Source organism: Coenobita brevimanus, chromosome 80 (assembly GCF_032717465.1).
Source record: "Coenobita brevimanus isolate Jiangsu-jjx chromosome 80, ASM3271746v2, whole genome shotgun sequence".
NCBI classification, from domain to species: domain Eukaryota; kingdom Metazoa; phylum Arthropoda; class Malacostraca; order Decapoda; family Coenobitidae; genus Coenobita; species Coenobita brevimanus.
The window spans coordinates 16,897,396-16,919,895 of record NC_137033.1 but is presented as its reverse complement, the minus strand read 5'-3'; the positions used below and the strand labels follow the sequence as shown (position 1 = coordinate 16,919,895).

The 22,500-nt window shown below is 45.2% G+C and overlaps 1 protein-coding gene across 1 annotated transcript in view; it reads right to left on the bottom strand.

The window, feature by feature from the left end:
* Window positions 1–22,500, bottom strand: part of LOC145409281 (uncharacterized) — a 74,032-nt gene that overhangs the window by 20,309 nt on the left and 31,223 nt on the right. Inside the window, exons 4-6 of the mRNA XM_080279760.1 lie at window positions 20,772–20,855; window positions 15,713–15,885; window positions 4,672–4,810 (exon numbers count right to left, since the gene is read on the bottom strand). Of these exons, the coding sequence (XP_080135886.1) occupies window positions 4,672–4,810; window positions 15,713–15,885; window positions 20,772–20,855 (396 nt within the window). The remainder of the gene's footprint in view (window positions 1–4,671; window positions 4,811–15,712; window positions 15,886–20,771; window positions 20,856–22,500) is intronic.

Genomic DNA, 22,500 nt, shown 5'->3' with positions numbered 1-22,500 from the left:
CCCACCTCTCCATTTTTCTACATTCATATCTACCTGCCTACTTGTTTACAGTGGCCTCTCACCTGTCTACACCCTCACTTATCAAATTTACACCTGGTATGAGCTGGAGTTAATACATTATGACTTTCTTGCGTTTATAAATTCATGATACATATATCTGCTTTATTTTTCTTTCTTTTCTTTCTTCCTTTCTCTCTTTCTCATTCTTTATCTCTTTATTTACGTATTTTCCTTTATTTTGGCACTTCCTAACACATGCACTCAAATTTTACTACACAGAAAAGCAGCAAAAACACTTCACATGCAAAAAAGTTAGCGAAAAAAGATAACTACAGTATTTCCTTTACCAAGCACATATCGCTATTTTAACTATACTCCTTTCACCGTAACTTGGCCCAGAGTGCCGTCCTTTTGGATTATATTTTACGAAGCTCAAAGACAGACTAAGGAAATGGTGCGGTTCTACATCCATTCCATAGCACTTCTTCGTGATTAGCATCCTATTTCAGTGCTCCTCTCTTCTTACAACACAGCATTCAAGATGGAGAATTGGTAATTTTAGGCCAAGTTGGAGTGAAAAAGGTATAGTGACTGACAAGGAAAACACCCATAACATTGTGGGGGCTTGATCTTAACACCACTTCCTTAGCGATTTATTCTCGCTATTCCTCTTGCATGTTACTGATATTAACCGAAGTAGGTCGGTATTAAAACTATATAAAATGTGTAAGAGAGTGTTAAGATGATACATGCAAATAAATCGCTGAGAAAAAGGCGTTACGGGGTCTCCCAAGCCACCTAAAATCCGGTCTCGAGGCTGAAGGAAGGTGGTGACAGGGGAAGAAGCAGATGGTGAGGAAGTGAAGAAGAATTAAATATCGAAAGGATTTTAACTATCATTCACGAACACACACGAATGTAAGTGACAAGGAAAACACTGAATATTTTCCCCGAAATTCGACAGACAACCATCACTGTTCCATGCAGGTCCCCAAATTTTGCCTTTTTCTTGATTTTTTTTTCTTCCCCTAAGGTGGTTTTGATTCTGGTTCGGTTTGTCTGTATTAAAAAAAAAAAAACTATTGAATGGCACTGCATCAGATTTTGAATAAGAACTGAAAACCACTGGAGGAAAGGGATCAGAATTGAGGCCTATTTATAAAAAGGTTAAAGAGCAAGGTTTAAATGGGGATAGTGCTGTGTTGAGGTAGTTACGTGATGTGTGTGTGTGTGTGTGTGTGTGTGTGTGTGTGTGTGTGTGTGTGTGTGTGTGTGTGTGTGTGTGTGTGTGTGTCTGTGTGTGTGTGTGTGTGTGTGTGTGTGTGTGTGTGTGTCTGTGTGTGTGTGTGTCTGTGTGTGTGTGTGTCTGTGTGTGTGTGTGTCTGTGTGTGTGTGTGTCTGTGTGTGTGTGTGTCTGTGTGTGTGTGTGTCTGTGTGTGTGTGTGTCTGTGTGTGTGTGTGTCTGTGTGTGTGTGTGTCTGTGTGTGTGTGTGTGTCTGTGTGTGTGTGTGTCTGTGTGTGTGTGTGTCTGTGTGTGTGTGTGTGTGTGTGTGTGTGTGTGTGTCTGTGTGTGTGTGTGTGTGTGTGTGTGTGTGTGTGTGTGTGTGTGTGTGTGTGTGTGTGTGTGTGTGTGTGTGTGTGTGTGTGTGTGTGTGTGTGTGTGTGTGTGTGTGTGTGTGTGTGTGTGTGTGTGTGTGTGTGTGTGTGTGTGTGTGTGTGTGTGTGTGTGTGTGTGTGTGTGTGTGTGTGTGTGTGTGTGTGTGTGTGTGTGTGTGTGTGTGTGTGTGTGTGTGTGTGTGTGTGTGTGTGTGTGTGTGTGTGTGTGTGTGTGTGTGTGTGTGTGTGTGTGTGTGTGTGTGTGTGTGTGTGTGTGTGTGTGTGTGTGTGTGTGTGTGTGTGTGTGTGTGTGTGTGTGTGTGTGTGTGTGTGTGTGTGTGTGTGTGTGTGTGTGTGTGTGTGTGTGTGTGTGTGTGTGTGTGTGTGTGTGTGTGTGTGTGTGTGTGTGTGTGTGTGTGTGTGTGTGTGTGTGTGTGTGTGTGTGTGTGTGTGTGTGTGTGTGTGTGTGTGTGTGTGTGTGTGTGTGTGTGTGTGTGTGTGTGTGTGTGTGTGTGTGTGTGTGTGTGTGTGTGTGTGTGTGTGTGTGTGTGTGTGTGTGTGTGTGTGTGTGTGTGTGTGTGTGTGTGTGTGTGTGTGTGTGTGTGTGTGTGTGTGTGTGTGTGTGTGTGTGTGTGTGTGTGTGTGTGTGTGTGTGTGTGTGTGTGTGTGTGTGTGTGTGTGTGTGTGTGTGTGTGTGTGTGTGTGTGTGTGTGTGTGTGTGTGTGTGTGTGTGTGTGTGTGTGTGTGTGTGTGTGTGTGTGTGTGTGTGTGTGTGTGTGTGTGTGTGTGTGTGTGTGTGTGTGTGTGTGTGTGTGGTATTAGAAGTGCAAGGCCAAATCAACTACAAACAGCAACCACACACAGCAAACACACTGCAACACACTGGTGGGTGGTGGATGGTGGGGTGTTGCGTGCAGAATGACAACACATGCTTACAAAACTAGCCTGGGGAGGGATGACAAGGACGGGGTAGGGCAGTGCTGAAAGAAAGATAGACGAGACAGGAAAAGATAAATGAAAGAAAACAGAGACAGAAGAGAGGTAGAGGAGACAGTAAAGGATATAGGAGAGAAGATGAAGAAGAAAGAGGAGGAGGAGATGGAAGTGGACGAGATGTAAAGAAGAGAGAATGGAGACAAGAAAGAGGTAGAAGAGATATGGAAAGACAAAGGAGAGAGTATGGAGAAGAAAGAGGAGCAGGAGATGGAAAAGAAGGAAAAATAAAGGTAAAGGGAAGGTAAGTAATAAAGGAAAGATAAAGGTAAAGGGAAGGTAAGTAATACAGGAAAGATAAAGGTAAAGGGAAGGTAAGTAATAAAGGAAAGATAAAGGTAAGGGAAAGGTAAGTAATGTGCCGACTACGTGCATCATTTATTTCGACAGGTATACTCGCACTTACCTGGAAAAATATATAGGTAGAGGTGAGAAGGGCAAAAATAAGTAACTTCACCACTCTCCCTACACCACCACAACACCAGAACTAAAATACCATCACCACCACACCCATACCGACACCACATCATCACTACATCATCACACAACATCCCCACCATCACTGCAATATCCTCATCATCGTTTTATTACCACAGCAGCATCTCACATCAACACTAACATCATTACATGAACCTCCTCAACGTTGTATCATCACTACATCGTCCTACAACATCCTCATCCCCACTACAACATCCTCAGCATCACTACAATACCCTCATCAACGTTTTATTACCACAACAACATCTCACATCACCACTACCACCACTACAATAGCCTCTTCAGTGTCTCATCATCACTACATCATCCTGCAACATCCTCATCACCCCTACATCACCCACACCGACCCTGTATCATCACTACATCATCCTTCACCACTACAACATTAAATACAATACACGAGGGAGAAGAGATGGAGAGGGAGGAGGGGAGGGGGAGGAAAATAGGGAAGGAGGGAGGGAGAAGGAAGAAGGATTGATGGAGGAAGAAGGAAGGAGAGGAAAATAGGGAAGGAAGGAGGGAAAAGAAGCAAGGATGGGGTGATAAGGGAGAAGGACATACTAAGTTAGAGAGAGAGAGAGAGAGAGAGAGAGAGAGGCGGTCAGAATGATAGGCAGACAAACAGATGAGTGTGTGGGAGGAGACAAGAGAGAGAGAGAGAGAGAGAGAGAGAGACCTTTGCACTACCAACCTTCTATTAAAAACAAGGAAGCATCTCTAACAACCCAAACGAGAAAAATGGAATTGGTCTGCCACTCCAGCACCACTCAAAGGACCACTCCACTACACCCCACCACATCCCACTCCACCACATCCCACTCCACCACATCCCACTCCAGTACCTCCCACTCCACTAAATCCCACTTCACCACATCCCACTCCACTACATCCCACTCTACTAGCTCCCACTCCACTACATCCCACTCTACTAGCTCCCACTCCACTACATCCCACTCCACCACATCCCACTCCACTACATCCCACTCCAGTACCTTCCACTTCACTAACTCCCACTCCACTAGCTCCCACTCCACTAACTCCCACTCCACCACATCCCACTCCACATAAATGTACCCAGTTCCATAAGATCTCACTCCACATACATTTGTTCCAGTCCACATCCCACTCCACATAATTTCGTTTCATTCCACATCCCACTTTACATAATTTGCTCCATCCAGATCCCACTCCACACAAGTTGGCCTCATTCTAGATCTCATTCCACTTGCTTCCACTTCACTACCTTCCACTCAAATCCACCTCCTACTCCACCCCTCACGCTTCTTCATCTCCCACTCCAGTCAACTTTACTCCACTTCACTCCACATCATACTTTACTTCCTTCTTCTCCACTAGATTCTGCTCCACCTGCCACTCAATAATCTCCCACTCCACTCTTTTAGGTCACACTTCGTCCCACTTCATTATGTTCCAATCCACTTCCCTCTCCACTCCACTTCACTCCTTCAGGTCACACTTCGCCACATTCCACTAGCTCCTCTTCCACCTCCCACTCCACCTTCAACTTCACCAGGTCCCACTCGACTTAGTCCCGCTCCACTAAGTCCCACTCGACCCTCTCACCTGCTTATTGAGGGCAGCCAAATACTCGGCCTTTTCCTTGGCCATCTGCTCGTCGAAGGAACTGCCCATCTCGAGGAGGGCCTTCTTCAAGTCGTCCTCAGAGCCCTCAAGGTTGTCTACATCGGTCTTCTCCTTCGCCCTGAGTGGTGTGGGGGTGGGGGGCTCAGTGTGGAGGAGGAGGTGTGGAAGTGGGGGGGAAGGGAGTGCGAAAGGAGAGGGGTTTTGGGAAGGGAGCGTGCGGGGGGATGAAAGAGTGTGTGTGTGTGTGTGTGTGTGTGTGTGTGTGGAGGTGGTGGTTGTGGTGGGGACGATATTTGTGTGGAAAAAAGTGTAAAGAAGTGGAAGAGGTGGGAGTGTGGTGGTGGTGGGGGGAACACATGGGTGAGAGGTGTGGAGAGAGAGGGTGTGAGTGGGGGATATGTGAGACAGGGATACGTGTGTAGGGTGGATGAGAAAGTGTGAAAGTAAGGTGTGAAAGTGAGGTGTGAAAATGGAGTGTGTGGGAGTGAGACAGAACAGAATCTTCTATACTTGCCTTATGATATTCTCAGACTTCCAGCTTCTATATTTGTCAACCTGTGTGTGTGTGTGTGTGTGTGTGTGTGTGTGTGTGGACGATGGTGGGTGTCCGTGCATGAGATGAATGTGGGAGTGAAACCTGTAAGAGAGAGAGAGAGAGAGAGAGAGAGAGAGAGAGCACAAGGAGAGGAGGAGAGAGGACCGAAGTGGACCTAGAGACAATAAAGTTACATAATTAAGCGATGAGTTTATTAAAAGAGGAAGGAGAGTGCTATAGAGGGTGACGGAGCCGCAGCGTTAGGTAGAATGAGAGTTGAGGTGAAGGAGAATGGATTGTGAGGGATGGGAAGAGTGAGGTTTGTGAGTGTGTGAGAGTGTGTAGAGATACAGTGTGGAAGAATGTATGGTGAATGTGGAAGAGTGTGTAGAGTGGGGGGTGAAAGAAAGTGTGGAATGAGAGTGTGGAAGAGCGTGTTGAGTGAGAGTGTGAAAGAGTGTGTTGGGTTAAGAATGTGGAAGAATGTGTGGAGTGAGTCTGTGGAAGCGTGTGTAGAGTGATAGTGTGGAAGTGTGTGCAGAGTGAGAGTGTGGAAAAGTGCGCAGAGTGAGGGTGTGAAAGAGTGTGTAGAGTGAGAGTGTGGAAAAGTGTGTAGAGCGATAGCGTAAGTGTGCAGAGTGAACAGTGAAAGTTTGTGTAGTGAAAAAGTGTGAAAGACTGTGTTGAGTGAAAGTGTGTCAGAGTGTGTAGAGTGAGACTGTCAAAGAGTGTGTAGACTGAGCTTGAGAGAGATTGAGTGTGAAGAATGAGACTATAAGATTTAGAGGACAGAGTGACAGATTTAGTACGTAGAGTGATAGCGTGAAAGAGATGTAGTGTGTAAAGTGAGAGTGAGAAAGAAATGTAGTGTGTAGAGTGATAGTGAGAAAGAATGAGTGTGTAAGATGCGTGTGTAGTATGAGAGTGCGTGTGAAAGGAAGGTGTAGTTAAGGGTGAAAGTGTAAGTCGCTTTGGAGAATACGTAGCATCATTTCCTAAGTGGTTTATCCTGCACCTTACATCTGAACATCCTCTTGTTTGCTTAAAACGGAAAAAGATTAATATTAAAGGGACAAAAATAATGTACACAAGAAAGTTCAGGTGTAATAATCAGAATAAATTGCTACGGAAGAGGTATTACGTACCCTTCTTTGCTACCTGGAATGCAAGATCAAGTGAGAATGCAAGATTATGGCCCGTATTTCTGTCGGTTGTGGAAGCTCCCTAACACCTTTTCCCAAGCGATTTATTTTGTTTATTACACCTTACTGTACTCCTCTGTGTTACGTAAATCCTTCCAATATCGCCATACTCTGCATAATTACGTGCCAAAGGATATTACCCAGTCATGTCCCAAAGATAAATCGCTAAGGAAGAGGTGTTAGGGAGCTTCCTTAACCGACGAGAAGACGAGCCTAAGTGAGAGAGTATTTGAGAGAGTGAGTGAGAGAAAGAGAGGAAGAGTAAGTAAGACCGTGAGATACTGAATGAGAGCAAGTAGGATTGTGAGAGAGAAGTATTGGAAGTAGACGAGGGTGGAAAATAGAGTGAGAAGTGTGAAGAATGGAGATAATTAGAGTGAGGGGAGCATGACTTGGTAGAATGAATATATATGAAGAAGGGCAAGTGTGTGAAGAGGAGGTTAGGGTGATGAGAGAACTGTTGAGAAAGTGTGAGAGAGATAGTGTAATATATTTTAAAAAAAATTGAGAGATGTGGAATGTAGTGTGGAATGATAGTGCGGAAGGTGAACTGCAGGCTTAAGTTACCCTTCACTCCACCATCCTCCTTTCGGGGGATTGGGAAGTAGATAAGGGACGTTTGTAGAATGAAAAAGAGTGGGTTTAAGAATGTGCAGAGTGACTAGGTTAGGGGGTGGAATGGGGGGGTTAGGAGTGAGTTTGAATGTTAGTTTTATTTGATTAGGAAGGAGGGTGTGTGTGGCTGTGGTGGGTGGAATCGGCGACTAAAGGAGAGAGGCTGAAGGAGTGTGGAGCAAGAGAATATGAGAGAGAGAGAGAGAGAGAGAGAGAGAGAGAGAGAGAGAGGTATTGAGGCTCCCTAGCACCTCATCCTTAGCGATTTATTTTTGGTTACGACGGGTTGGTATAATTTTGCACGTTATTTATGAGGAGTGTGGTGATGTTAGGACGATTTGAATAACTCAGAGGAAGAGGACAGGAAGGTGTAATAAGCAAAATAAGTCGTTTAGGAAGAGGTGTCAGGGAGCTTCCTTAACTCGAGTGTAAGGAGCAAGACTGGGCAGTAGAAGTGAAGATGAGGGATCAGGATGTGAGGGTAGGTACAGATAAGTAGACAGAGAAGGCAGGGAGTGAGCGTGGCAAGATGAAGAAACAGGAGGAAGGAGTCTAGCATCGCAGACAGTAAGAAGGAGTTTAAGATCCGAGATGGAGGTGACGGAAACAGAGGCTGATGGAAGAGGGAAGAAGGAGTATGGAAAAGATAAATGACCAGGGAACGAGGAAGGTGAATGTGTATAGAACATGAGGAGACAGGAGTAAGGGATTTAATACAGCAGAGACTGAGAGGGAGTTTAAGCAACGAGAGGACAAGGACAGGAAATAAAGGTATGACAAGAAGGAGTGACGAGATCTGAAGACGGAATGTGAGGAGATTTACAGAGTGGGTGAAGAAAGGTGAGAATGTGTTTAGGTTAGTGTGGATATCAATGAGGAATGTGCGTCAGAATCTTTATAAGGGGGATAAAGGGGTTTAGAACACCAATGCACACTGCTGTACACGGGCAGGGCTGTTGTTATTATGCTGTACACACACGAGCTTATGAACAACGCAAGGCAGTCTGAACAAGGCGGTGTGGACTGAACACTGGAGCCCCTGTCTGCACTCGTCCTGAGGGAGTGTGGGGCGGCGGGGTGACTTGCTTGCCCTCCTCAGTCAATGTACCTCATTCTTATATTATTCTTCAGGATACCAGGCGACTTTATTCAACCTTGGAAGGCCCTCTCACATTACTTGCAGTTGTTATTTTGTCACCAGGCTCATCTTGACGTGATCTTTGTGGAATGCAGCCTCCAGTTTCCCTTCTGCAACTCACCATCCCACTTTAGAGGATAGGGAGGGAAGTGAGGGACGCTTGTTTGACTGGACTACCCTCCATATTGCCCGGTTTAATCGAAGCCACCATGTGAAGGCGTCCCTCTGCACCAAGCACCTAAAATAAAGGGCTTTACTGAGGCTATATCAAACCCCCTCGATTAGAAAAGCCTCTCCAAAGCTGCATAAAATAGTCTGGAGATCACTAGAATAGACAGAATGATACGCCACACGACTGAAGGAGTTAAAACATCAGGCACAAATCTCTCGACACAGCACAGGTCAGGTCAGGTCAGGCACAGTCTCGGCACAGCACAGGAATCTATTTTTGAAGGCGTTCTTGGAAGGGCCGCTGAGGCAAATATAGAAACATTAAGCTGATCATTGTATAGTTTCCAGCGAGGGGTGACGGAGAGCCAGATATAAAGTTGGCATGATTTTGGACAACTGTGAATCACCGAATTAGTGAGATTTTTTGTTCTGCGCCGACTTCAAGTGTAAAATTGCTTTATAATATTTAATCTCCCCCTTCTTTTCCTTTTTTCATTTTTTAGGCAATAATTTTCTAGTGCTTTAGCTCTAGTGAAAGCTCAACAAATCCGAATATACAAAAGTCTTATTCTGAACGACTTCCGAATTCTAGGTACCAAGTGATTCATCCGCGACACCAGTAATTTCCGAGCGCTTATATTTCCGAAAACAGGCCCTTCCCTAATATTTCCCTGTGCTTTCCCTGCCTCTCTCTACCTTCTTGTTGACTATTTCCAGATACCGCTGTTGCTCGGGGGTGAAGGGGTCCTCCTGTATGCCGTTCTCTATGAAGAATTTCCTTGTTTCCGCCGAATCCACCGTGTCGTCCCCGATGGCGTCGCTGTGAGGCAGGTATATGAGTGTAGGGGGAAAGTGTGTGGGGTTGAGTGCGTGTGTGAGGGGGGAGAGTGAGGATGTGGGGAAGAGTGTGAGTCCTGGGGAGAGTGAGCGTGTGTGTGCCTGCGTGTTTATGTTGGTGTGATCGTGTGTGTGTGTGTGTGTGTGTGTGTGTGTGTGTGTGTGTGTGTGTGTGTGTATCTATCTCTATGTGTCTGTCTGTTTGTTAATCCATTTTTTTGGCTCTATCTTTTGAAAGCCTTTATCTATCTATCTATCTATCTATATACCTAGGCTGCTTCCCCCAAGGAAAGGGAGGTAGCCGAGACAGGATGACTCACTCTCCATTTACTCATCCATTCAAACACATTCATTCGCATCTTAGCCCCAAAGGGGAGAACGGACAGATCCTCACCGCACCACACCGCACAAGGGTCAACTGGGCAATGCACTCAGTGACATCCGCAGTAGGGCCCGACAGCAGAACTGGTTTACCCCTGCCACATCATAACAGACCCATCCCCTTACCCGCACCTGACCTGACTAGCTGATCAGACCAAATGCGGGAGAATATCCCCTCAGGGCTGCGTCATCACTTATTCATTCACAATTTCTCTCCATTTATTTCTGTCACGCACAGCCACTCTTCCTTGCTCAACAGACATCCCTCTCGCATCCAGCGCTCTCTTCACACTGTCCATCCATCCTATTCGTGGTCTTCCTCTCAGCCTTACACCTCTCACATCAGATCTAGTTATCTTTTTCACCAATCGCTCATTATCCATTCTCTCCATATGCCCAAACCATTGCAACACCCTCTGCTCAACTCTGCCAGCCATCTCCCGAACAACTCCAGTTCTCCTTCGCACTTCATCATTTCGCACCCGATCCATACGCGTCACTCCACACATACTCCTCAGACATCTCATCTCCATTACATTCAAACTTTTCCTCTCTGCTACACCCATATTCCATGTTTCAGCCCCATATAATGCAGTCAGTACCACAACACCCTCATACAGCCTTCTCTTTACATCCATTCTAAGCGAACGACATTTAAACACTTTTTTCATTCCTCCCAGCACCTTTCCTACTTCATTTATTCTAAACTTCACTTCTGCATCTATTCTTCCATCCACAGCAACATGTGACCCTAGATATTTAAAACAATCTACCTCCTCAAGCAACTCACCATTCAAAACTATATTCATCCCCCTACCATCTATCAACCTCGTACACTTCATCACTTTACTCTTATTCTCATTTACTTTCAATTTCCTCCTTTCACACACCCTTCCAAACTCCTCTACCAACTGTCTCAATCTCTCCTCTGAATCAGTCACCAGTGCAGTATCATCTGCAAACAGCAGCTGCTTCAGATTCCACTCTCCTCCATCAACATTTACCAGACTCAGACCACCTAAAACTCTTGCATTCACCTCCCTTACAACACCATCCATGTAAATATTAAACAACCAAGGCGACATCACACATCCCTGTCGCAGCCCCACTCTCACGGGAAACCAATCACTCACAGCATTTCCCACTCTTACACACGCTCTACTATTTACATCCCTTTTAGTAACCTACCATCAAGTCCATACAATCTTAAAACAGTCCACAAAGCCTCCCTATCAATTCTATCATACGCTTTCTCTAAATCCATAAATGCCCAAAACACATCCTTGCCTTTCGCTAAATACTTTTCACACACTTGTCTCACAGCAAACACCTGATCAACGCATCCCCTCCCTCTCCTAAAGCCACACTGCTCATCACTAATCACTCCCTCTGTACCCTCTCTAACTCTCATAATTAACACTCTACCATACACCTTACCTACAACACTCAACAGACTTTTACCCCTAAAGCTAGTACATTCATACTTATCACCCTTGCCTTTATACAACGGGACCACACAAGCACTTGCCCAGTCAATTGGCACCATACCTTTCTCAAAGCACACATTCAACAATCTTACTAACCAGTCAACAATAGTCACTCCACCACCCTTCAGGCATTCCACAGCACACCCATCCATACCTGCAGCTTTCCCTGTTTTCATCTCCTTTACTGCCTTCTCCACTTCCTCCTTCGTGATCAAGGAATCATTCAACTCTCCCAACACATTTATACCTTGCACCCTTCCATCCGCCACAATCTCAGCCACCCTTTCCTCCTCTACATTTAACAATCTTTCAAAATACTCTGCCCATCTCTTCCTTACTGCATCCATCTCAGTTAACATCCTTCCATCCTCTGATTTTACTCGTTGTTCCTTCCCAGACTCTCCCTTTCGCACCCTTTTCACCTCCTTCCAAAACATTTTCTTATTCTGCTGAAAATTCTCTGTCAGCCGCCTACCCCACCTCTCATCTGCTGCCACTTTAGCATCACGCACAGCCCTTCTCGCTCTATTCCTCTTCTCCTTATACCTTTCATATGACATCTCATCCTTCCTCTGCAGCCACACTTCATATGCACGTCTCTTCTCAGCCACAGCCATACTTACTTCCTCGCACCACCATTCACTTCCTTTTCTTACACCACCACCCACACGTCTCACACCACACACCTCTTCTGCATGCCCCACCACAGCACTCTTAAACAACTGCCATTCCTCCTCCACGCTGCCATTTTCCCGATCTTTCACTGCGTTCCACTCATCTTTCAATTTCTCCTGATACTCTATCTTTTTCTCTCTTTTATCCAACTCACTCACTTTCAAAACCTCCCTCCCACACCTAACCCTCCTAGCTCTCATCCATCTCTTTCCTACTTTTAACTTTCCCTCCACCAGGTAGTGGTCAGACATACCTCCACCCTCCCCTCTCAGAACTCTCACATCCAACAATCTTCCTGTTACATTCCTAGACACAACCACATAGTCCATCAAGGCTCTATCAACAACCCTTCCACCCTCCTGTCTCACCCATGTATACTTATAAATATCTTTCTTCTCAAACAGCGTATTCCCAATCACCATCTCTCGCTCAACGCACATCGCTATCATTCGTTCCCCATTTTCATTTCTTCCAGGCACACCATGCATACCAACTACACCTTCAACTGCTACATTTCCCACTCTAGCATTCAGATCTCCCATCATTACCACATTCACATTCGCTTCAAAACTCTGCAGACACTCATCAACATCATTCCAGAAAGACTCCCTCTCTTGTTCATCCCTTTCACTACCAGGCCCATATGCACTCACAAACACCCACAACTCACGTTCAAATTTCGCTTTCACCCACATCAGTCTCGATGACACCTCCTTCCATTCAATCACACATTGCTGAACTTCCGGACTCACTAACAAGGCCACACCTTCTCTTGCCCTTCCTCTATCAACACCTGACAATCTTCCATTCACACTTCCAAACATAGATTCCCCCTTCCCTTTCATCTTCGTTTCACTCAAAGCTAACACATCCAACTTTCTTCTCACAAACATTCTCCCAATCTCCTCCCTTTTAGCCTCAATCGTACTACATCCACGCACATTCATAGACCCAATCTTCAGGGTACGAGGATAACTCCATCCCCCATCCCTTTCTCTGGCCTGTCTCTTTTTAGGAACTACAAAACAGAGGAGGGGGTCCCTAGTCCCCTCACCCCGCCCCTTTTAGTCGCCTTTTACGACACGCAGGGAATACGGTGGCAGTATTCTTCCTAACACAACCTGGCCGCAGAGTAGTAGTACCACCCCATAGTGCGGCCAGGTTGTGTCCCCCCCGCCACAGGGGGGTTCAACTGTGGAGGTCAAGGGTCAAAGGTCACGGGTCAAAGGTCACGGGTCAAAGGTCACGGGTCAAAAGTCATGGGGCAAAGGTCATGGGCCAAAGATCATGGGTCAAAGGTCATGGGGCAAAGGTCAAGGGTCAAAGGTCATGGGTCAAAGGTCAAGGGTCAAAGGTCAAGAGTTAAAGGTCATGGGTAAAGGTCAAGGGTCAAAGGTCATGGGTCAAAGGTCAAGGGTCAAAGGTCAAGGGTCAAAGGTTATGGGTCAAAGGTCAAGTGAAGGAAATCCATCTCAAGCGGGTAAGTCTTTCCGCGTCGAGGGTGTTCTGTGAATCTTCTTTTTTTTTTTTTCTTTTTTTTACCAGGAAGAAGGTAAATAGGTCAGTTATGAGTTACTGTGAGTGAGTTTGAGTCAGCGTTAACGGGCATGAGTAAGTGTGGAGGGAAGTGAGTCAGTGTGGAGGAGATTGAGTCAGGGTTAAGGGGGTGGGGTCAGTGTGGAGGGTCTGAGTCAGTGTGGAGGGGACTGAGCCAGTGTAGAAAGAATTAAGACAGCGTGGGGGAATGCGTCAGAATGGGGGGAATGAGTCAGTGGGGGTATGAGTTAGTGTGGGGGAATGAGTCAGTGTGGAGAGGCATGAGTCAGTGTGGAGAGGCATGAGTCAGTGTGGAAGGAATGAGTCAGCGTGAGGGGAATGAGTCAGTGTGGTGGGGCATGAGTCAGAATGAAGCAGTATGGAGGAAATCAGTACAGAGGAGAACCAGTTAGTTTGGAAAGGAGTGTGTCAGAATGGAAGAAGGCGTGAGTTAGCATGAAGAGTGAACTGGCATGGAAGAATGAGTCAGTGTGAAAAAGAATGAGTCAGAATGGAGAAGCCTGAGTCAGAATGGAGGAGAGTGGGTCAGAATGGAGGAGAGTGGATCAGAATGGAGGAGAGTGGGTGAGAATGAGAGGGAGAGAGGGGGTCAAGGCTTGAGTGGGCGTGTAGCAAGTTTATACAGCCATAAGTGGATTAGGGAAGGGGACCAGTGTTTGAAGCATTTTAGGCTTATGGTGTGTGTGTGTGTGTGTGTGTGTGTGTGTAAATTTCAAAACCCATAGGCCTACACCACTTTAACAGCCATCATAATTCAGTAGATAATTCAGTAGATAATTCAGCAGATAAAGGGCAAGAGGGTGGCTTAGACTATATGTATTGGCCTAAAAAAAAAAAAAAAAAAAAGGTTACTACACGGAGGTAAAGTTGGTTAGGTTAGGTTAGGTTAGGTTAGGGTAGGGTAGGGTAAATTAGGTTAGGTTAGGTTAGGGTAGGTAGGGTTAGGGTAGGGTAGGTTAGGACAGTACATTTTTAACCTCACAGGCTTAACCAAATTATCATACATTATAATTTAACTGGTAAGAAGGAGGAGGGTAGTCATGGCGATTAAGTAGATGACATAAGAGTTGACAAGGATATATTTAGCTTGTTAGAAGTAAGAATTAATACCAATCCTAAGTTAGCTGATAAAGAGGAAGGGAAAGGAAGTTGATAAAGAGGAAGCGAAAGAGAGTTGATAAAGAAGAGAGAGAGTTGATAAAGAGGAAGCTAAAGAGAGTTGGTACAGAAGGAGAGAAAGAAAGTTGATAAAGAGAAAGTTATGTTATTATTATTATTACAAGGAAGCCATACAGACAAAGGTTGGCAAGTGTCAAATAGGCAAAGTTAAAATAGGTCTGACATATCGTTGGCTAGAATGACTTTAATCTGGTATGGTCAGGTTATTCTCTGCAACAAGGGGAGTATGTTTTCACCGTTGTTTGTTTCTGTGTTAGTTTGTTTGTTAGCAGGATTACGGATAAACTAAAAGAGAGGTTTGGACGAAATTTGGTGGGTAGATAGCCCATGTCCCAGGGAACAATCGATTAACTTTTGGGACATATCTGGATCATATGACAGATTCTGGATCCGGAAAACACTTTTTGCGAAACCCTAATCAGTGATGAGAAGACCTAACATATTATGAAGAGTGGTTTGGAAGTTACGTTGCCCTTGTCGGAGGGAAGAGCTCCACTGAGTACCTCTCTAGCTATCTTTGGGGTTAGTTGAGGCTGAGTGTGTGTTGATTAGGGTAAAATAAAGTTGCTAAAGTTAACTCAGATCAAGTAAAGGTAGACGAAGGTAAGTTATTAAAATGAGGGATGACCAGGTTTGGGAATATTAGGCGACACTGGGTGATGGGAGATTACATTAGAATTACTGTAGTTAGAAAACAAGGTGGGTAGGGAACAAATTTCGGTAAAAGAATGGTGAACTAAGTCTAAGTAGGTAAGGTTAGGTTAGTTTAGGGTGGGTTAATTTAAGCGTTAGTATATTTTCTTTATCAATGGCAATTTTGGGGACTTTCCTAAAAAAAATAAGTCCGGATAACAACAGTCGTAGTAGTAGTAGTAACAGTAGTAGCCTACTGGCAGTAGTAGTAGTAGTACTAGTAGGAGGAGGAGGAGGAGGAGGAGGAGAATGAGGAGGAGGAGATGTAGTAGTAGCAGCAGCAGCAGCAGTAGTACTAGTAGTAGTAAGTAAGTAATTGTTGTTGTTGTTGTAGCCCCAGGTTGTATCTCCCAGTCCTGTTGGTGCCACCGGGTGAAGGCTGCTAAGAAAAAGGAGAAAAATAAGACAAAAAGACTATCTCCTAAGAATAGGGTCAAGACTGCACTGGAATTAGAGGAACAATTAGTAACGAGAAAAGAAATGGTAAGGAAGTGCTGAGGTTGCTGACGAGAGAGAGAGAGAGAGAGAGAGAGAGAGAGAGTTCACCCACGTCTGACTCTGGAGCTCCTTAAGGTTGACCTCCATGTCCTCAATCTCCTGGGTCAACCTCATCAGCTGGTCTGTCTTCAACTCGAGGGGCTGGACTGGAGAGTTAGCCTCAACCTCAGCTATCTCCTTCTCGATCTTCAGGTACTCCTCCAAGGTCGAGCGGTCAATTTGCAGCTGCGGGAGGTCGAGGACGAGGTTAGAGGTTGAGATGGTGAGGTTTGAGGATGAGATAGGGAGGTTGAGGAGGAGGTTAGGTGTTGAGGGGGAGATCAGAGTTGAGGGTGAGGTATGGAGGGTTGAGGGTGAGGTAGGGAGAGTTGAGGGTAAGGAAGGGAGGGTTGAGGGTGAGGTAGGGAGGGTCAAGGGTGAGGTAGGGAGGGCTGAGGGTGAGGTAGGGAGGGTTGAGGGTGAGGTAGGGAATGTATCCACGTACACACAAAGGGTTTTATGACACATACATGAATACATACATACATACATAGCTCATGCATACATATATACTCAGGAATACGAGTTAGATAAGGAAAAAGATGAGAACACACACACACACACACACACACACACAAACAAACAAACAAACAAACACACGAATCAACACACAAGCTTGGTGGTGAAAAGTCCGTTATTTCAAATTTCAAAATATAACGAACTCTGGCTCAGTCACTCACGCTAGCTAACGGCCCTGCGGCGGTTGACAGAGGGAGGGAGAGAAGAAGGAAGGAGGAAGAAGAGGAGGAAGAAGAGGAGGAAGAAAAGGAAGAAGAAGGTAAGAGAGCAGGAAGATAAAATGGGGAAGGAAAGGGTGATAAGGAAAAGAGGGAGGGCTGGAGGGAGAGAGAGCGTAAGAGAAAGTAGAAGAGGAAAGGAGAGAGGAGGAGAAAGAGGCAGGGGAGGAGAAGGGGGAGGAGAAGGGGGAGGAAAAACAGAGAAGGAGAGGTGAAGGGGAAGAGAAGGGAGAGAAAGGGTAAAATAGGAAGGGAGAGGAGGGAGATGGGATGGGAAAGAGAGGGGGAAGGACGAAAGGAAAAAGAAGAGAGGGAGGGGAATGAGAGGAAGGAAAAAGAGGGAGGAAGAGGAAGAGAAACAGGAGGTAAAACAAGGGGGTAGGAAGAGAAAAAGAAGAAAAGGAGGAGGAGAAGGGGGAGAGGGAGAGGAAGGAGGAGGAGGGGGAGAGGGAGAGGAAAGAGGAGGAGGGGGAGAGGGAGAGGTAGGAGGAGGAGGGGGAGAGGGATAGGAGAGGCAGGAGGAGGTGGAGGAGAGGGCAGGAGGAGGAGAGGCTGCCATGGAAACGCGTCTGCGATTGGCTAACGCTTTGGCCAATCAGCGCGTGTTATGCAATTTAAATCCTGGATGTATCAGTTGCTACCAAAACTATGCCTTCTAGCGCTACAACTACCGCTAAATATACTTCCTAATTCAAACATAAATCATACACAGGGGCAGCCATTTATACGGGGATGAATTAGTTACATTAAAGAGTGAATTTTGAATGTAAAGCGAGAGTAAAATCTGAATGTACAAGTTACCATCAAAATTAAGATACAGGTAAATGTAAAATATAATCTAATTCATTCATAAGAGAAGCTAGTTATATGCTGATGAATTATTCCCGCCACCTACGAAGTTGAAGGTTAAATATTCATCTGTCTGTCTGCCTGTGCACAAGATAACTTAAAAAGCTTTGGTGATATCTAAATTAAATCTGGCGAACAGGTGGGCAGTGGGTCAAGGAACAATTAATTAGATTCTGAGGAGGATCCGGATGCAGGAAAAAAAAAATAATCATAATTGGCGTCGGCGGAGGTATGCAATCTCCGAAACAGGGCAGACTAGGACCGTAGAGTTAACTGAATGCATAGGTGAGACCGTAAAAGCGTTCGTCTGGAGGGTAAGAGAAATTAATACATACTTAAATTTAACTGACGCTGGCAGGGGTATGCGCTCTATGAATGCCCTCTAGTTTTTATTGTAGCTTGAAAATTAAATGTGTTTTGGAAGGAATAAATTACTTTTTTAGCCTAAGGGAAGCGACCGTTACGTAAGGCGGTTTTAATTAGTGATATGACGCGCGGAATGAAGGAAGGAGAAGGAGGGAGGGAGGAAAGGGGAGGAGGGAGGAAGGAGGGGCGAAGGGAAGGAGGAGGGAAGGAAAGGGAAGGAGGAGGGAAGGAAAGGGAAGGAGGGAGGAAGGAGGGGCGAAGGGAAGGAGAAGGGAGGAAAAGGGGGTGGGATGGAGAGATTGAAAGATGGAGACAAGGAGTGACAAGGAATGCTGGAGGGAAGGCGGAGGAGGTAGGGATGAAGGAATGAGGAAGAAAGGAAGGAAGGAAGGAAGGAGGGATGGAATGTGAAAGATGGAGTGAAGAAGGAAGTGGGCGGGAGGGAGGGATTGATGAAAGACAAAAAGAAAGATGGATGGATGGACAAGGAAGGAAGGAGGGATGAAGGGGTGGAAGAGGGATAGAGGGAAGAAAGGAAGGAAGGAAGGAAGGAAGGAGCCAGGAAGAAGGGAAGAAAGGAGAGGAGGGATGGAGAGGGAAGTAGGAGGGATGAATGGAAACCCAGTGAAAGAAAAGACAAAAGGATGAAGATGGATGAAATAAGAGACATGAAGGAGAACGTGAAGGATGGAGGGAAGGAAAGAAGGAAGAAAGGAAGGAAAGAAGAAGGCAGGAGGGAACGAAGTAAGGAAGGTAGGAGTAAAGGAAGGAATGTAGGAGGGAAAGAAGGAGGGCAGGGGAGAAGGAAGGGAGTTGGAGGAAGGAAGGAAGGCAGGGGAGATGGAAGGATGATGGGTGGGAAGGAAGGAAGGGAGGAAGGCAGGAGGGAAAGATGGAAGGCAGGGGAGAAGGGAGGAAGGTAGGAGGGAAGGGAGCAAGGCACGAGGAAAGGAAGGAAGGTAGGCGGGAAGGAAGGAAAGCAGAAGAGAGGGAAGGAAGGTAGGAGGAAGGAGGCAAAAATGAAGTGTTTACCACAAGGCTTCCTTCCCACAGGCACATAGTTATTCTCTCTCTCTCTCTCTCTCTCTCTTTCTCTCACCCACATACACATCCACACACACACCCACCCACACACCCACCCACCCACACACACACACACACACACACACACACACACACACACACACACACACACACACACACACACACACACACACCACACAAGCCAGCAAACACAAACGAAAACTCACAAAACACACACAAACACCACAAACACATGCAAAAAGAAAGACCCGTAGCCAAGAAACAAAAACACACACACACACACACACACACACACACACACACACACACACACACACACACACACACACACACACACACACACACACACACACACAAAGACAAACCAGATACAAAGAAAAGAAAAAAAATTAAGGAAAAAAACAAAAACAACAACAGGAAGAATAAGAAAAACAAAAACGCATCTCAAACTCCACACGTCTTTTGATCGCATTCTAAGTGGGGTTGAAGATTCCGCAACACATTTCACTTAGCGATTTATTTTGCGCATTGTACCTCAGTATCCCCTGGTGTGGCATTAATGCACCTGTGTGGATATTACGACGACAGAAGAGGACGTCATGGGGTAATAGATAAAATAAATCGCCAAGGAAAAGGTGCCACGAGCCTTCCTGTACCACCTAAAATACATCTACCTGTATAAAAATCACAAATATATATAAATAAATTCAGCCATAATGTATACACCAAAATATACACAATTTCCAACCATAATTGCTCATACTCACGACTATGTGTGAAAATAAATAATAAAACAATAATGCATACTTCAACGCTGCTGCATCATACTAATAAAACAGCATAATCCCTCCTTTATTAGTCTTGGTGCTGGAGAGGGACGCCTGCATGTGGTGGCCCTGATATAGCTAGGGGACTGAACTACCTGGTTATGTAAAGGTTTCTTGGTTACTTCTCTATTACCCCAAAACGAGGATGGTGGACTGCAGGAGAGGAAACTAAGCCTGCAGTCCACAGGATTCACATTCATATAAGCCTGGGGTTGCTAGTATTACTACTACTACTACTACTACTACTGCTACTACTTCTTCTTCTTCTTCTTCTTCTTCTTCTTCTACTACTGCTACTACTACTACTGCTACTACTGCTACTACTACTACTACTACCATTACATTGATACTGCTACTATCACAAATGCTACTTTTTAAAATGCAAGGAGGAAGTAGCCAAGGCTTACTACTATTATAACTACTACTGCTGCAACTATTACTACTACTATTTCTACTACTACTACCACTACTACTACTACTACTACTACTACTACCACCACCACTGCAACAAACACTCATGCATGCACAGTCAGGAAAATGCATTCTAAACCACACACTTTGCACTTCATAACAATCCTATGCATTCTTATCCTCCTGCGCATAAAAAGATATACACATCTCTCCACGCATTGTGCATAGCAAATTCTCAACACACGCCTTTGCATATGTATAAGCAATTCTGTGCATATCAACACGCAAAGTTGTTATTTTTTTCCACACACTTGGCATATCAGGTCAGAACACTCTATTAGTCTGCCCACTTAAACTTGGCCTAAAATTGCCATCTCTCCATCGTGAATGCTGAGGTGTAATAAGAGACTAGCAGTAAAAGACGATGCTAGTCACGAAGAAGTGCTAGGAAAGGGTGCAGGGTCGTAGCATCGTCTTATTCTACGATTAATCTATATGAAGTAAACTGAAAAATTACGAAAATCTTAGCCAAATTAAGGTGGACGAGGTACAGGGCGGTCCATAAATTACACCTTCCTACCTTGTGCGTTGCGGGGACGGCTCATTCTGCTGGTGTGGGGAGCGAAGGCATTTTGGTTGTTGCATGAAATTAATAATCAACCATGCAAGCAATAAAAGTAAAGAAGTAGACAATATAAAAGGTAAGAAGGGATATGGGAGGAAGAAAATGATACAGGTAAACAATGACCCTACTGACAGAGCCGTCCCCAGAACACACGAGGACTGAGACGCGCTATGTTAGAACCACCCTGCATAGACGCAAGCCCATTCCACTTACTTCCTTGCCCACTATCACCCTCTTCTTCATCTCCCTCTCTATTTTCTCATCCACCTCATCCACATCCTTATCAGCGGTCCAGATCTTGTTAGAGAGAAGGATGAAGTTTGTTTTAGAATGAGATCTGATATATTTGCAGTTTCAGTCCTTTTTTTCACCTTCGTTTTCAGTTTAAAGGTAAAAGAATGAAGTTTTGTGTGTGAATAGATAGTTTCGGTACGTACATCAACTTCATTCTTAGTTTCATGATAAAAAAATGACGTTTCGTGTGTGTATAGACAGTTTCAGTACTTGCATCGCCTTTATTGTCAGTTTCACCGTAAAAAAAATAAAGTTCTGTGTCTGCATAGATGAGTTTCAGTTTATGCATCAACTTCATTCTCAGTTTCATAATAAAAGACTGAAATATTGCATGTTCATAAATACAGGAAAAAGTAGGGCATGAATACGAAAGGAATTAAGTGTGAGCATAAGAACATAAGCAGAGAGTATAACTGCTGTAGGTCGGTTGGTACATGCTAAGGAGATGTTATAAAAGTGTAACTAAAGGACTAGAATAAGACAAGGATAGCACAGAAAAATCTAGGAGTGTGTGTGTGGTGCCCCCGACTCGTACCCCCCCCAAAAAAAAAAAAAATATCCAATCATTTACAAGCTAATGGATATACTAATGGGGGTCCTTTACAATACTCTTTTCACCCTAACTTGGCCCAAAATTTCACCTTTCCATCTTGATTATTAAGTCGTACCAATTGGTTAACACTAGAATGTGATGCTAGTCATGAAGAAGTGCTACGTAAAGGATGTAGAGATGTGGTGTTCCTTCCTCCTGTCATACAGCTACATGAACCGAAAAAAGGCGATGATCTTGGTCAAGTTAAGGTGAAAGAACTACAGTGGGTGTAGCAGTGGGTGTTAGCTTAATGGGGTGAGTGGATGGTTAAGGACAGATCATGGCTGGTGTATCATCATCTAAGAAAATATTTAATTATAGTTTTTAAGATTTTTACTTAAATCTTAACTTGGCTAACCCGAAAAACACACTCTCTCTCTCTCTCTCTCTCTCTCTCTCTCTCTCTCTCTCTCTCTCTCTCTCTCTCTCTCTCTCTCTCTCTCTCTCTCTCTCTCTCTCTCTCTCTCTCTGTCGAGCCATTCAAGCGTCAATGGGTTTAAAATTGGAGTTTAAAATGAGGGTTGAGGGAAGAGGAAAAGAGAGGAAAAAGACAGAGGAAAGGAGAGAGAGAGAGAGAGAGAGAGAGAGAGAGAGAGAGAGAGAGTGAAAGAAAGTGAAAGAAAGTGAGAGAGTGAGTGAGTGAGGGAAAAGTGAGCAACATGACACCAAGTTACACCCAGGGGGCAACGCCAGCTGATGCCAATCCCCCCCTCCCACTCCCCCTCCCCTCCCCCTCCCCTCCCCTTCCCCTCCTTCTTTCCCCTCCCCTTCCCTCTCCCCTTCCCCTCTGGTCCACATATTCCCTTTCCACTCTCCCTCCCCTCTCCCCTCCCTCCATTATTTCACCTCGCCTCCCCCCTCTCCCCTCCTCACGCATCCTCTCTCATCCACCCTCTCCAATCCACTCCTCCTCATTTTCTCTCTCTCCTCATCTCCTGTTTCCCTCTCTTCCTCTCCCTTCCCTCCTCCTCCGCCTCCTCCATTCTCCCCTGTCTCTCTCTCCGCCTCCTCTCATCACCTCCCCGCCCACTCTCCCTCTCCTCTTTTGATGCCTCT